This window comes from Rhinichthys klamathensis, unplaced genomic scaffold (genome assembly GCF_029890125.1).
Source record: "Rhinichthys klamathensis goyatoka isolate OS25496 unplaced genomic scaffold, OSU_Roscu_1.1 h1tg000180l_1, whole genome shotgun sequence".
NCBI lineage: Eukaryota > Metazoa > Chordata > Actinopteri > Cypriniformes > Leuciscidae > Rhinichthys > Rhinichthys klamathensis.
Genome location: NW_026606708.1, coordinates 902,375 through 919,418, shown reverse-complemented (window position 1 = coordinate 919,418; position 17,044 = coordinate 902,375). Strand labels below are relative to the sequence as shown.

General features: G+C 40.0%; 1 protein-coding gene across 2 annotated transcripts in view; it reads right to left on the bottom strand.

The window, feature by feature from the left end:
• Positions 1-17,044, bottom strand: part of sema3b (sema domain, immunoglobulin domain (Ig), short basic domain, secreted, (semaphorin) 3B) — a 34,172-nt gene that overhangs the window by 2,228 nt on the left and 14,900 nt on the right. The window contains exons 2-16 of one of the 2 annotated variants that reach the window (XM_056260873.1): positions 13,300-13,592; positions 13,052-13,209; positions 11,583-11,645; positions 5,407-5,526; positions 5,199-5,292; positions 4,993-5,112; positions 4,595-4,737; positions 4,386-4,500; positions 4,215-4,284; positions 3,160-3,304; positions 2,477-2,696; positions 2,287-2,375; positions 1,033-1,074; positions 762-919; positions 528-583 (exon numbers count right to left, since the gene is read on the bottom strand). In XM_056260873.1, the coding sequence (XP_056116848.1) occupies positions 528-583; positions 762-919; positions 1,033-1,074; positions 2,287-2,375; positions 2,477-2,696; positions 3,160-3,304; positions 4,215-4,284; positions 4,386-4,500; positions 4,595-4,737; positions 4,993-5,112; positions 5,199-5,292; positions 5,407-5,526; positions 11,583-11,645; positions 13,052-13,209; positions 13,300-13,420 (1,714 nt within the window). In that variant the 5' untranslated portion in view covers positions 13,421-13,592. The remainder of the gene's footprint in view (positions 1-527; positions 584-761; positions 920-1,032; positions 1,075-2,286; positions 2,376-2,476; positions 2,697-3,159; positions 3,305-4,214; positions 4,285-4,385; positions 4,501-4,594; positions 4,738-4,992; positions 5,113-5,198; positions 5,293-5,406; positions 5,527-11,582; positions 11,646-13,051; positions 13,210-13,299; positions 13,593-17,044) is intronic. The other variant, XM_056260874.1, reaches the window with a different exon arrangement.

Sequence of the window (17,044 nt, the reverse complement as noted above, 5' to 3'; positions counted from 1 at the left end):
ATTTTATGTTTAATAGCATAAACTATTATTCAAAAGTTAGATTTAAAAAAAATAATAATTTAATAGCAAAGCTGAATTTTCAGCATAATTACTCCAGCCTTCAGTGTCACATGATCCTTCAGAAATCATTCTAATATGCTGATTTGGTGCTCAAGAAACATATCTAATTATTATCAAAGTTGAAAACAGTTGTGCTGATTAATATTTTTGTGGAAACCAAGATTTATTTTTTATTTTTTCAGAATTCCTTCATGAATAGAAAGTTGAAAAGAACTGCATGTATTTGAAATTAAAATCTTTTGTAACAAAATAAAAATCTTCCTTGCAGAATAAAAATATTAATTTCGTTTTAAAAACTCTTACTGACCCCAAACTTTTGAATAGTAGTGTATTTTATCTCTGGTACTTGCAGACTTGTGACCCAGCAGTTGAGATCCATTGCTTTAATTCACATTGTGAATGAATAACAGTAGTGAGAACAGAGAAATGACTCCTCCTAGAGGCTGAGAGAGAAACTGCAGTATTACCTCCTGAGCAGAGAGCATTAGGATCCCCATTCCTCACATCCTGACGCCGGAACCTTCTACACATGAATACACACACATAAACATATATACTATAAAGAAGCAAAAAAATAGCAAAAAAATACTTCATCAGGTTTGACTGTCTCTAAATGCATCTATTTTGCAATTTGAATCAGATATTCTACGTGGTCTAAAATTCAAAACAACATGTTTGATTGAAGCCCATGAAGGTTTTACCGTTTTGTGTTTGGCAGGTAGCGTGTGCAGGTGTGTCCGTCCCAGGCACAGTATGGATCTCGAGCCAGGCAGCACTCGGCACAGGCTTTACCGTACATACTGCAGCGGTGCAGAGGAACCTGGACAACACCTGTATCTGAGCCAATGTACAGCTGTTGCTGTAGAGACAGAGAAAATGATCACATGACTTACTAATATGCTGCTTTCATGTGATTCTTTAATACTGTTTAAAAATAGCAGATATTTTATAAAAACAAAGACTCATTCTCACCCGTTTAGAGGAAATCTGCATACTGGTAATAGATGAAGAATCCTGCAATAAGATTTTACAATACTTTACAATAAGGCCCCGTCATTAACTAACAATAAGCAATACATTTGTTACAGTATTTATTCATCTTTAATGTTAGATAATAAAAATACAACTATTCATGTCATTAACAAAGACAACTTTAGACAACACTGATTTTAATAATTAACTGAGATTAATAAATGCTTTAGTATTTTTATTTGTTAGTTCATGTTAACTATTGTAGCTAACTAATATTAACAAATAGAACCTTAAAGGGATACTATTCCCCCAAAAATGAAAATTAGCCCATGATTTACTCACCCTCAAGTCATCCTAGGTGTATCTGACATTCTTCTTTCAGACGAATACAATCGGAGTTATATTAAAAAAATGTCCTGGCTCTTCCAAGCTTTAAAATGGATTTTTTCACCCATCAAAGTGCATCCATCCATGATAAAAGTGCTCCACGCAGCTCTGGGGGTTAATAAAGGCCTTCTGAAGTGAAGCGATACATTTGTGTACGAAAAATATCCATATTTAAATCTTTATCGACTAAAATAACTAGCTTCCAGCAGACGGCCTACGCAAGTGGACTTACGCCAAAAGAGTAACACTTGACGATGTATGACATAGGATGTAAGAGTATCGTAAGCTTTGACGCCTCTCGCGGTTCAAACAAACAGCTGGACAACAAACTCAAACTCCTCCACCATTTCTCTTTAAAAATGGTAATTTTAGACTTCTAATTCGTGACAGGTGTTTTGCTTTACTCTATCCTCTGCGCTTCCGCGTTTGTCATTACGTTGTGCGTCAAGGTCAAAGTTTTAGATATGTATATTTCTCTTACACGAACGCATCGCTTCACTTCTGAAGGCCTTTATTAACTTTGGACGCACTGGATGCACTTTGATGGATTTAAAAAAATATACAACCGATCACTGCCATTATAAAGCTTGGAAGAGCTAGGACATTTTTTTATATAACTCCGATTGTATTCGTCTGAAAGAAGAATGTCATACACATCTAGGATGGCTTGAGGGTGAGTAAATCATGGGCTAATTTTCATTTTTGGGTGAACTAACCCTTTAACCAGAAAAGAAAGCTTTAATCATTTTTAGAATGAACCTTTATTTAATGCAACAATATTTTTTCCATATGAGAACATCAATAAATGCATGTTTTGACTGATTTAGCTCACTTGCAGTCACAAAATCCCCACATTCCTTATCTCACCTTAAAGACATGAAGCTCCTCCAGCAGAAGATCTGTGTTACTCCAGCTTCCCTTGGGCACAGAGATCACCTTCAGCACAGAGCCGACATCTGCAGAGAAACACAGAGGGGCTTTAACCAGGGCCGTAACTAGTAAAGACAGTTTAGTCTGGACTGTAGATCCTTTTGTCAATATTCAGACAGTATTCTACCTGTGCCGATGAACATTACATCGTAGTGTCCATCAGCTGCATTTACACGGTCTACAGTAATCTGAGTGAAGCTGTATGGTATTCCAGTACGCAGGAACACTGGCCGACCCCCCAGTGGAGTTACTGGATTAAACATTAACGGATGGTGCCTTGCAAACTGGATTACGTTATCAGGGAAACCTTTAGTTGACTCAAAACTGCCGAAGGTCTTGCTGGGACACTGAGAGAGAGAGAGAGAGAGACAGAGAGAGATATCTGTAGAATCCGGAAGCACAACCCATTCACATGATATCAACAGTCTACACAGGTCAGCAAGACCAAACCTATAACCAGTTATTGACAAATCTAAACCTATATTTACTTTCTAACATTCACACTACACTACACTTTACACTACTGTTCAAAGTTAGTGGTCAATTAGATTTTTTTATTCTTTTATTCAGTAAGAATGCATTAAATTAATCAGATGTGACAGCAAAAACTTACATTGTTAAAAAACATCTATTTCAAATGAATTATGTTTTTTTAATTTACTTTCTATTCATCAAAGAATCGTGAAAAAGCAAATGTAACACTGAAGACTGCAGTTTTTGATCAAATAAATTTCAAAACCATTAAAAAAATTACACCCCCAAACTTATGAATGATAGTGTATGATGTGAGGCGTATGAATCTGTTCTCACCATGCCTGGCCGTGGGTATGGCACTTTACCCTGGAAAGGAACCCACTGATAATTGGGACCTTCTTTATGGGCAAAAGGCCCTAAAAATGCCCGGCGAATGTCATTCATGGTGTAGAGACACACTGCAGAACCTTGAAATACACTGCTGTAAGACAAAACACACACACAGACCGTTAACACGTTACAGTACAAGGAGATAAAAATAGTCACACAAATGCTGAATTCAGGTATTTGGATTTACTTTTTCTCATTGAAATGACCAAAACTTGAATTTACCCTAAATGTTTTAGTTTAAATGTTTCAAAATAGATTGATATCAGACAGTGAATATAAACACTTCCCATACAAATCCAATTATTTAAATCTTAAAGGCACAATTCAGCTAAAAAATAAAATTCTGTTATCATTTACCATTTTTGTATGACTAACGTTCTTTAAAAAAAAAAAAAAAAAATTTGTTCCAATAAAGAAAGAAAGTCATACAGGTATGGAATAACACGAAGGTTAGAAACCAATTTCAATATTTAACTTCTTGGGTGAGCGATTTCAGCGATTTCAGGCCCAAACATAAATGATCACATTCATCTAATCTTTCCTAACGATCCGCTAGCTGCCCGGCCCATAAGCAGGCCGTCAAAAAAACGCGTCTCTGTAGGCAGCCTAGGCTCTGAGATCTGCACACAAAAACAATTAGTTTCACCAACCACTCAAAAACAAAATAAATAGTGTTCCAACCAATCACCGACAGGGGGTGGGTGTTGTGAGGTCGGAGCTGAAGAAGAAGCCAGCGTCTATCAACGAACCCATGTCGGTGATTGGTTGGAACACTATTTATTTTGGTTTTGAGTGGTTGGTGAAACCAATTGTTTTTGTGTACAGATCTCAGAGCCAAGGCTGCCTACAGAGACGCGTTTTTTTGACGGCCTGCTTATGGGGCGGGCAGCTAGCGGATCGTTAGGAAAGATTAGATGAATGTGATCATTTATGTTTGGGCCTTTTTGAGGCCTGAAATCGCTGATACAACCTTTAAACCACACCCTAAGATGAACTCTGACCTGGAGGTGGTAAAAACAGTGTAGATCAGCGGGTTCTTTCTATCACGGGTCTGCAGCAGAAACACATCCCCTAAAGGTCCAGACAAAGGTCAGCAGGCAATGAAATGCAATTGTCAGTTATATCAGCGTAATTTAACCCTAGTGTCTGTGTGTGTTTGTGAGCGTTCTTACTAAGTTCATCAAAATGCGTTTCAGTGCCATCATTGCCTGGTACAGAACACACAAGACGAGCCTTTAGAAATGTCGTCCACTTGTTTACTAGACTGCGCTGTCCCCCCATATCATTCTGTAACCAAAAAAACACGCATGTTAATTTAAATCTAGATGATAAACAGCAGCCAATAGCCATTAGGCTTAGTGATAAATGATTGGCTCCTAACCCTGCAAAGCTGGCCAATCCGGGAATATGTAACCTTCCCGAATCCCTGAGCTTCTACAGCAGTTTCTCTGAAGAAGAAGAAGACTTTATCATCGTCAGGATTCTCACTCTCGGGAACACCAAATGCCGCTATAAACTTGGGCTCTGAAACACACACCATCATCATAGGGCACATTGCCATTATACAAAAACAGAGATGCACATAAACACATGGGTCAATAACAAATAAGAGTATGCAAGATAAAATAATGTTTTTCTTTTAAGAATTTTTGGACTTTATACCCTCGAAAAAAAAAATCAAAACATGCTTATCACAGAGGATGTCTATTTAAGTCACTGTATGTGTGAATTGCATTTTTTTTTAAATGTTTTTTTTAAATAAATCATACACAAACGCACCATTGAGCCAGCGAGAATCGTGCTGTTCCGTTCGTATGGAAGGCCTTTGTCCCATGCTGCGAAATATTGTAAAGTCCCGACCCATCAAATCAGTGGCAACGCCAGCATAAAGCTCATCACCTATAAAGTAGATATGGTTACTGATTGTTCATGATGTAACAGTGTCTTTTAGATGGGAGATAGAAAGATGAACAGTGGCAGCTAACCAATCAGAACAGATGCTGATGTGTGGCGTGGGTCATACGGGCTCCTTCCTTTCCCATCTTCTACCAGAGAGGGATCAATTCTAAACACATGATCCTATAGAGACAAAGCAAAATATACTGTAGCTGTGCATTTGGCCATCAGAAAGCCAAACTGGGGCCATTTATCACACAAACTTATTCATATGCATCCAAACAAACACAAACGTACCTCTATCTTCTGTCCCACCTCCACATAAGCACAGGTGGGGTGGAAAGCCCCAGTCCCACAGGCGTACAGGTGAGTCCGGTTATAGTGGTGAAGCACTTTCACATAGTTTACACAGTCCGTCTGCAACACATGCATGCACAAATCAAATTTATGAAGGACATATTTTACATACTTTCACCAGTTCATCTGTGAGACAGGGAGACTGCCACCATCTGGATTGACTATCAGTAGCACGGAGCCACAGGCAGACGAAAACATTTTCGGTTTATCTCTTAAGGGACCTCGTATGGGGCGGATCATAAATGAAACGTCATTGCATTACGTATATCCTTGACGACAGTCTGACATGAGCGCTGACCTTTGCCTGCTCGCCGTGATCCCGGATCTCTCTGTAATCTCTCACGCTCTCTCTTTCACACATAAAAACAAAGACACATCGACTGTTCAACTGACATACATGGACACATATAGTCTCTGTTTCTCTTTTCCTTTGTGAATGTGCTCTCTGGAGCATGCCACATTTCCCAGAGTGCCTGGAATCACTACGACAACATTAGTGAGCGGGAACATTCGGATTCCAGGGTAGAGGGAGAGGCGGCAGGGATGAAGCATGGCCCGAAAGAGAGGAATGTGAAAGAGAAGAGACAACATGAGACAAGAAGGATGACATGAGACTTAAAAAGACGACATGGGACGAGGAGGAGATTGAGATGAGACAATAAGAGACAGCAACAGACAAGCAGAGAAGTCAGGAAGATACAAATAGAGCTAAGATGACCAAAAACAACAAGAGAAAAGACTAGATGAGATAACCAGAGAAGAGGAGGGACAAGATAAGATGACTCGAGAAGAGAAGAGAAAATACTGTATGAGAGGAGAAGACAAAAGTTGTGATGACAGGAGAAGAGTAGAAACAAGACAAGATGAAAAAGTAGATGTACTAGAAGACCAGAGGTACTAGACAAGAGACATGAAAGACCAAAGATGAGGTGACTAGATGAGGTGACTAGATGAGATGATTCAAGATAAGAAGAGACAAGAACACACAACACGAGTTAACAAGAGACGAGAAGATTTGAGAAGAAAATATATGTGAGACGAGATGAGACAAAAAGAGACGAGAAAAGACAGCAACTGACAATCAGAGGCAAGATAACCATAGACAGCAAGAGAATAGATGAGATGACTAGAGAAAAGAAAAGGTGAAAAGAAAAGAGAATTTATGTCAAGAAGAGACAATACGGCCAAAGACAACGAGAGAACAGACAGACAAGATAAGCAATGAAAGGGACAAGATGAAGAAAAGACACGAGACGAGATGAGACTAAACGAGAAGAGAAGACCAAAGATAAGACGACTAGAGAAGATGATTCAAGAAAAGAAAATACAACAAGGGTTAACCAAAGACAATATGTCCAGAGAAACCAGGAGAAGAGACAAGATGAGACAAAAAGAGACGAGAAGAGAGAGCGGAGATGAGATAACCTTAAAAGAGGAAGAGAAGAGACTAGATGAAATGAAAAGAGAAGACCAGAGAGGAGAGGAGAGGTAGAGCGAAAGGGAGGAGAGGAGAGGTAGAGAGAAAGGGAGGATAGGAGAGGAAGAGAGAAAGAGAGGAGAGGAGAGGTAGAGAGAAAGGGAGGATAGGAGAGGAGAGGAGAGGAGAAGAGGACAGGAGAGAGAGGTAGAGCGAAAGGGAGGAGAGGAGAGAGGAGGAGAGGTAGAGCGAAAGGGAGGAGAGGAGAGGAGATGAGAGGAGAGGAGATGAGAGGTAGAGCGAAAGGGAGGAGAGGAGAGGAAAGAGGAGTAGATGTAGAGAGAAAGGGAGGAGAGGAGAGGTAGAGAGAAAGGGAGGATAGGAGAGGTAGAGAGAAAGGGAGGATAGGATAGGAGAGGAGAGGAGAAGAGAAGAGGAGAGGAGAGAGAGGAGAGGTAGAGCGAAAGGGAGGAGAGGAGAGAGGAGGAGAGGTAGAGCGAAAGGGAGGAGAGGAGATGAGAGGAGAGGTAGAGCGAAAGGGAGGAGAGGAGAGAGGAGGAGAGGTAGAGAGAAAGGGAGGATAGGAGAGGAAGAGAGAAAGGGAGGAGAGGAGAGGTAGAGAGAAAGGGAGGAGAGGAGAGAGGAGGAGAGGTAGAGCGAAAGGGAGGAGAGGAGATGAGAGGAGAGGTAGAGCGAAAGGGAGGAGAGGAGAGAGGAGGAGAGGTAGAGAGAAAGGGAGGATAGGAGAGGAAGAGAGAAAGGGAGGAGAGGAGAGGTAGAGAGAAAGGGAGGAGAGGAGAGGTAGAGCGAAAGGGAGGAGAGGAGAGAGGTAGAGCGAAAGGGAGGAGAGGAGATGAGAGGAGAGGTAGAGCGAAAGGGAGGAGAGGAGAGAGAAGGAGAGGTAGAGCGAAAGGGAGGAGAGGAGATGAGAGGAGAGGTAGAGCGAAAGGGAGGAGAGGAGAGGAGAGGTAGAGCGAAAGGGAGGAGAGGAGAGGAGAGGAGATGAGAGGAGAGGTAGAGCGAAAGGGAGGAGAGGAGAGAGGAGGAGAGGTAGAGCGAAAGGGAGGAGAGGTAGAGAGAAAGGGAGGATAGGAGAGGAGAGGAGAGGAGAGGAGAAGAGAAGAGAAGAGAAGAGCAGAGGAGAGAGAGGAGAGGTAGAGCGAAAGGGAGGAGAGGAGAGAGGAGAGGAGGAGAGGTAGAGCGAAAGGGAGGAGAGGAGAGGAGATGAGAGGAGAGGTAGAGCGAAAGGGAGGAGAGGAGAGAGGAGGAGAGATAGAGCGAAAGGGAGGAGAGGAGAGGAGATGAGAGGAGAGGTAGAGCGAAAGGGAGGAGAGGAGAGGACTCTCCAGTTTTAGAAGCAGATGTTCCTGCTGTTTGGACTGTAATTATGCCTCACTCCATCTTCTCTCTCTGACTAACAGTGGGCTTTCAGCAGCAGAATGAACCCTGAACTGAACATCTGTTGAAATGTGCTCAAGATACACTCACACACTGAACTTCAGATATTAGGCACTTCTCCTTTAAGTTCCAGAGGACAATGTGACACTGACCCACTGTCCCAAAGCAAATCAGTTACAAAATAACTTGATTGTGTATCTATAATAATCTATTAAATGAAATATTTATAACCTGCATTTCATCCACCATGTTAGATTTTACTCATCACAATGCATTCTGGGATGCTAGAAAATGGCAAAAACAAGGTATCTTAGTAGGCAGCATAATCATGCCAGCTTAAAGGGTGTGTGTGTGTGTGTTTTGTGTGTAACCTCTCTGCTACCTCTACAGAAAGATGTGATTGACATGTGCCCTCCTGCCATGCTTAAACCCTGCACACAAACTCACACATGCACACACATACAGAGCTTGTGGAGAACAAAGGCCTCTCTTTGAGCTTAACGCACCCTGTGAAGAGTGTGTGTGTGTGTGTGTGTGTGTGTGTGCACGCTGTACGGAGGGGGTGGCGGAATAGAATCATAGAAGACCAATTAAGTTGCTGACAAACTGTGTTTATACAGGAAGGGGTCTCTCCCTTTCTCTCTACCTCTTGTACACACACACTGGTGCTTCTGTTTCGAGAGCTTTACAGCCCTCAATAAGGGAAGGACGTGTTAGGGATGTGTGTGAGCATGTGTGTGTGTGTGTGTGCTGAAGGGCTCTTTGAAGTGAGCCCACGAGACAAAGAAAAAAGACAGAAAAAGAAAAAAGACAGAAAAAGAAAAAAGAAAGAAAGAGAGAAAGAAAGAGACAGAGTGCAGAACAAAAGAAAAAGAGCTTTAAAATGAACAATGTCTCTCAGGAGGAATAAACCGTATGTGTGTGTGAATTTCCTGCTGAGACGCGTGCGGTGAACTTTCAACTTTGACCTTATTGGCCTGATCACTGGATCCCTGTGTGATTGTCCACATGTAGTCGACATCTACTATCAACAATTTATAAATACAGCTTTGCGAGTTTGTGAGACATTGTTCAAATTATAGTCAATGTAATAATACAAGGAATTCATTCAAAAATAATTTGATTAAAATTTAAGTCATTATTCACAAATAATCTTCTTCTCTTTAAAGATGTTGACTTTGACTAACTGCCGAGGGATCATTCAGTCAGTTCACTGAGTTGAACTTGAAAATCAAAGTTTTATATGATTCATGTTGATCCTGTTGATCCGATTCACAAAATCAAGCCAAATGATCAGCCCATTCTCATCCCTAGGCGTCATGAAACTGACGCCTTGGGAATCATTTTGACCATGCTTCAATATTCGACGCTTTAGGCACCCTTTAGCGTCAGTTACATGACGCGATCCTAGGGCGTCATCTTGATGACGCTTTACCTTTAACGTCAGTTAGATGACGCTATCTAATCCTAACCCTACCCCAGACCTAAACCTACCCGCGTCATCTAACTGACGCTTAGGTAAAGCGTCAGTAAGATGACGCCCTAGGATCGCGTCATGTAACTGACGCTAAAGGGTGCCTAAAGCGTCGAATATTAAAGCATGGTCAAAATTGTCATTTTAGTGACGCCTTGGGGTGAGAATGCGTTGAAATGATTTGTTCACAAATCGGACTGATTTGGTTCTCCAGTTCCACTCACTGACTCAGTGATTCAATTGCAGAGTTTCTCAAGAGAAGAGTTCATTTCAATTTCAGTCTCATTATATGAAGCTGCTGTTTGGCTTCAGAAGATGTTATATGACAGAGACTGAAAGAAAGGGAGTGAGAAAGAAGTAGGACATAAAGAGATTGAAAGACAGAGACCCGAGATTAAGGGAACTGAGTAAATTGAAAGAAATATTGAGTGAGAAATCAGAGTTCAGACTGAGACTGAACAAAAGAGAGATAGCATGAGAAAGTGAAAGGTCAGGGGGAGAGTCTTAGGGAAAATCTTAAGTCTTTATTCATGGAGGTCTGGTTCTGTCCCTGTCGTCCTGTACACACCTACATGTAATGAGGGTCAACTTACAGGTCAGTGCACTGAACAAAGTCTGTGTGTGTGTGTGGCAGATCTCATTGTCAGCTGACCTCAGTCCCACCGTAGAATGAACCCCGACACACACACACATTTTGAAGTTACACAACCTTCCACGCCCTTTAAAATATAAAGAGAACATTCAGACAGACACAGTGTCCAAAAACATCCCACACACATCCGCTTAACACTCCAGATAAAACACACACAAGCTACAACATACATGAACTATGACCTTTTGACAAACATGCTCAACATGTTACAACATAAGTATCAAAGAGATACTGAGAAAACTGCAAAAGAACCATGGTAATAGAATTAGACAATACATGACTATACTATTTTGTTTTAGTTTTTTTAATATGCCATGGAAAAAATCATGCCTTTTGGATATACTCTATGTAAGTTTGAGGTCGGCAACATGTTATGCTCACCAATGTTGCAATTATTTGATCAATAACACAGTAAAAATGTACAAAACACTCTTTTTTTAAAAGAGTTTTAATATATTTTAAAATGTAATTTATTCCTGTGATGGCAAAACTGAATTTTCAGGATCATTAGTCGTCTTCAGTGTCACACGATACTTCAGAAATCATTCTAATATGCTGATTTAGAGCTCAAGAAACACGTGTTATTATTATCAATGTTGAAAACAGTTGTGCTGCTACATATATTTTGTAAACTGTAGTACAATTTTTTCTTTGATGAATAGAAAAGTTAGAAAAAATAGAAAGAACAGCATTTATTTGAAATAGAAATCTTTTGTAACATTATAAATGTCTTTACTGCCACTTTTGATTAATTTAATGAAATAATAATTTAATAATAATAATAATTTAATGAAATCACTAGATTTTATCAGTAACACTTTATAATAAAATGTATCAAAAAACTAACTAAAACTAACATTATTACAATATATGATGCTTATCAGATAAGCAAATATTCATTAATATTATGAGAACATTCAATATTTTATAAATCTTCTTTGTGGGCCCCTTGAAGTATGTTCATGGACCCCACAGACCCCTGATAGAAAACTTTGGCTGTATTTCTACATTGATGTCTGTAAATGATAGAGCCGTTTGGGAAAGCTGTTGGTGATAGCAGTGCTAATTGCCTTGTGTGTGTTTGTGTGTAAACAGCTCATAGGAGAGATGGTACCGATAAGTGTGTAAACCAGATATGTTAATGACCACAAGATCTGATTATTGCAGAGACTCACATTGATATCTTTCCCGGCCCAGTTGCACTCTTCTCTCCAATCAACAGGCGCTGGCCAGTAGATCTGACAAACAGAGAGTTCAGAGGTGAGGAAGAGTTTTGGCTTAAGGTTAGGATCTTAGTTTGCAGGGTTAGACGTGTTTAGTAGCTTGAGGGACATTCTCGCTGAACCCCATCAGAGACACAGTTAAAACACGTCCAGGGGCGATGCACACATGCACAATACATCCGGACGTATCCTCCCGTAACCACACCTGTGTGTGCTTGTGTGAGTCTAGAGCTATAGCACACAGTGACCGACAACTCTCACTAATCATTCCTTCCTAAAGAAATAAAAATCCATCATTCTGTCATCGGCACATTGGCCTGGACCACCATAAAACATCTGGTGTGACTTTAAAGGCTGATTAACTTTACACACAATAAATGCTAAAGCTTCTTCACTGATTCTCTAGCACAAACACACAATTAATCACGTGTGGGCGGCACAAAATACAAGTGTAAACGGGCTTTTAAACATCCAATCGTGTAATCACTTCATTTGTTAATATAAGCAGGGTCAAGTTATGCCCCTGGACTACTTTATTAAAATAAATGTATGACAGAGATATTATAGAGAGCACAGGAGTGAAAAAAGCTGGCAGCAGATTCACAAAACATACCTAAGAACAAAGTTTGTTGAACATCTGAAACACAAGTTTGTTGATCCTGGAACAACATTCCTGTCCGAAATCATAGTCCTAACCCTAACCCTATACCTACCCCTAACCTAACCCTACCCATAACTTCTCCCTAAAATCAGAGGGAATGATAGGAGAATAACACTGCTATAGAAACACCTAAACATGGCTGTAAGCCTAAACTTGACATAAACTGTAAACCTGTCCCTCAAATCTGATTGGTTGATTGGAATGTTGACCCAGGAACATGTTGTACTTGGTGAAATCAGATTCACCTTGTAAATAACCTCAACATTTAGGATAAATCTCAAAATGAAAGATATTTAATGAATTTTTTGTATTGTTTTTAAATATTAAGCATTACAACAACAGATATTATTACCACAATATTGTTGTGGTATATAATATTTTAGTATAGAAAATTTATCATTTACATACATAATATATAATATTATTAATACAAATCTTACTATGATGTTAATATTACACATGTACATTATAATATAATATATATATACATATATATATACATATTCTTAAAATATCTATGAACACTTTAAGACTTTATGTTTTCAAGAATTGTATTTAAGAAATATCTTACAAACTTGTGAACTTTGTGACTCCGTCCCAAGGTGTTTATGCTGTATATCAGTGAGTTATGATTGACTTTGTTAAAAATAATGATTGACTTTGAAAAACAGAATGGAAGATGTTTCCTTTCACTCTTACATTATGGATGAAGGAATTGAAGAAGAAGATGGAAAGAAGGAGAGTAAGGAATGTGCTCTACCTTCTGTTCCTGTTTGCTGATGTTGTCGAGGCTGAGAGATAAAAGAAAGTTACGAGCTCCAACAAACAGCCGCCCCCTCTCCTCGTCCAATAGGAGAGCTCCGAAACAACACGAACGCTCTAAGTCAAACCGCTTAACGCCGTTAAACTGCTGAAGATCTGGAGAACACACCAAAAAACTCAAATGTAAATCCAAACACATGTATACAGACATAAATGTGTACATGAGGTACAAGCCAGTTTCATCACCTTTATAAGACAGCTTCATCCGGGGTGAGGAAGGTGAACTTCCGCTAGATGAAGCACTGATGCCGATCAGCCCGAGCAGGACCAGCGAGCTGCATATCATCATCGTCATCATAGTCATCATCTTCTGAGGAGGACCAGAACTTCGTATCAGTTATAAACAGCAGACAGCTGCCACACAGATGGTTGACTGGGATGCTGGTTGTCGTGGCAGCTGTTGCCGTGGCGGATCTCAGTCGTCCTGCTTGTTGTGACAGTGATGCTGTGGATGTGGAGTTTCCTCTCTACACCGAAAGCTGGACACCAAAAAAAAAAAAAAAAAAACTGTTTAAGACTTTCACTTTCATTTCCCTTTCATAACTAGTTTTTAGTACTTCCTGACCCCCTTTTCACCCGCTCCTACAATACATTTGTCCGATAATAGCCATGATATTTCAGATATGCAGACGCACACACTCACACATGCTTTATTTCAGTAGCAGATGGTCTAAAGCTACTGTCCTATCTAAGATGAGGAGGGAGAAATCTGATCTCATATCACACACACACATACACATATGAAGCATTCGGTCTTGTTGAGCCGTTCATTTTGATCTTTTTATGGTTCTGGTCCAGATTCACTGAACGCACAAACTGAAAGCCAAGATCCACTCGGTCAGAACACCGTCCAGCTCTCACTTCAGACCAACAACATCTAATTGCTGCCGTCTGTGTGTGTGTGTGTGTGTGTGTGTGCGTGTGTGCTTGCTTACTGCACTAGGTCATATTCAGCATGTGGAGGGTAAAGAAATAATGAATTAGAGGAGAGAACAGGAGAGGAGCGGTCTGACTCTATACAGTATCATTTGGAAGCATATCATTCAGATAAACTGCAAAAATCCTCAAGCTAAAACAGTAACCACTTAGTCAAAACAGTCAGATAATTGAACACACTGACGTATTTACACACTTCTTGATTTTAATGTTCTCACTTTATCTCATATTTTGGGTTTAAGACTGTGTGTGTGTGTGTGTGTGTGTGTGTGTGTGTGTGTGTATGAGTTCAGTATGTTATGTAAGACTTTAAGAGGAAACCGTATGGTCATTTTATACTATTTGTGTCCATTCAGTCCTCCAATCTGTCCTCCCTTTTGTCTAATGCATGCCAAAATAAAACACGATTAAATGATTAAAAAATCTTTACATTTCTTTCTGCATCTCTTTCTGATGTTCAGGTGCTAGTAAAAGACAGATTATTGCTGTATTTAAGTACATACAGTTGTTGTCATAAGTTTACAACCTTTGCAGAATCTGCAACATGTTAAACATTTTTAAAAAGTAAGAGCGATTATAAAAATTGCATTTTGTTTTTATCTAACACTGCCCTTTATAAGCTATTTCACATAACAGATGTTTATATAAAGTCCAGGTAACAATAAACAGTATTAAGCACGCATGAACTTTGAATTGTTTCATTTGTGTAAATTAAGTTATTACTTTGTCTTGTGGACCATAAGTAAACATCTGTTATGTAAAATAGCTTATTCAGGGCAGTACAAAAAAATGTTTATTTTAAGATCCCTATCAATTTTCTTAAAATATGAACATTTTGAAGATTACACAGGGGTATGTAAACGTATGATCACAACTGTATACATGTGTGAGTTTTAGGTTTAAGTTAGATGATAGAAATATATATTTAGCTCGGTTTAAAAACAAAAGAAGTTAACTGAAAACGTCCCACTATGATCTGTATGTTGAAATGAAGACAGAGATAAATGATAAGTGTTATAAGAGGATAATACAACAGAGAGTGATAAATTACAATTTTTTTAAATCTGCTACATCTCCAAAACCCTGTTAGCAACACACACACACACACACACACACACACACACACACACACACACACACACACACACACACGCTGCAGTGTTGAATTTTAATAAGTGTTAGTGAGCATCACCAGTAAGATGAGAGGAGACCTACTGACTCCACTGAATATAGATTTTACCCCCGCCCCACACACACTTACACACACAGTTTTACTGCAAAGCTAAAATGTACAGAATCCTGAAAAACAAGACCAGCGTGTGAACTTTTTAAAAATGTATTTTAAACAGAGGAACAAACCAAACCAAATATAAAAGTGCTTTGTTCTTTCTTCCTCTCTTTCTGTTTCTATCGCTGTGAATAATGGAACTATTCACACTGGCAGACAGCAAAAGTCTCATAATAAAACACACACTGACACACACACACACACACACACACACACACACACACACACACAGTCCCTCTGTAGCGCTGTCAAACTGATTAGCTGTGCTAATTTACTATAAACACACAGTTAATATGAGCTACTGCAGGCCCGCATTCGAGTACATCCAGCAAGATTCACACCCCCCATCCTGGGAGATTTATACAAGAGTAGAGCAGAAAAGTGCATCCCAGCGCCCTTCACATCTCTTTAAGCAAAGAGGCTGTGCCAACGCAGCAAATCATACATCATCATTACAGCCAAGGCTGTAGCAGGACACGCTTGCTCACTCGCTCGCGCACGAGCACACACACACACACACACACACACACACACAGAGGAAGGCTCTTCCACAGGAACCAGGGCTTAAAACCAGACTAAATGCTGCTAAATCCAAAATAAACAAACAATAATTAACCTTAAGACCTCAATGCCACAATGACAACACCAGACAAAACAAGCCTAATGAGAGAGAGAGAGAGAGAGAGAGAGAAGCGAGAAGGAGGTAACTGTGGCATAAGCCTCTCGGTTCATGACGCTCAGTGCAAGCGAGACCCTGAAGAGAGAGAAAGAGCGAGAGAGAGCGAAAGAGAAGAGGAGAAAGGAGTCGATTGTTCTGCTGAACGGCTCCTCTGGACTGCGACCAACTGTCAGAACGTCCAGTAAGGGAGCGAAAGAGAAAGGAAAGATCGAAACGTGTGAGGAAAGGCTTTGCTCACATGCAGGGGGAAATAAAGGAATAGTTCACACACACAAAAAAGAGAAAATTCTGCCATTAGTACCCCATACTGTTCAAAACCTGCACGGCCGCATGAGAGTTCATAAGTCTGATTCATAAATGAACAGTTCTTTTGAATCAGATCTTTTCAATGAATCTGTTGATTCTGTTTTGGGGTAAACTATCCCTTTAAGCAAATGCAGGTAGTTGTTGTTCTTAAGGAGAGACAAAGAGAAATGGCATTCTTTGTTAAGTGTTTTCAGTCTTTGTACTGGAAAGAAACAACCAACCTTGCTGACTTTTCTTTTGTGTTTCAGTCTTTGTAGGTCCAACAAGGGCACGCTGGCACACTAACATGAGTTATATTTCCCTCCTTAGTCTCTCACTTGTGACTCTCTCTCTCTCTCAGCCTGAGAGTCTCAGACACATAGATGTGAACATAAAACCACTCAAAACCCTCTTGCTTTAGATCAACTACTACATTCTCTGAGATAAAACTGTGTATACACATAACAAAGACAGACACAAATCCCTTCAAATGGAGTCCAGATAATGAATTTGGCGGATCTTACCCGTCAGGAACAACAGCAAGTTTCGGCAAGTGTGTGAGTGTGTGTGTGTGTGTGTGTGTGTGTGTGTGTGTGTGTGACTGCAGCGATCTACCAGGTCAGCCACGAGCCCTCAGTCCATTTAAAATAATACACACAAGTACAAAGCTCTCTCACACAGGCACTCTGTCAGAATGATAGAATGAACTTTAAATTAGAAGAAAAATGAGGGGAGAGAGATAC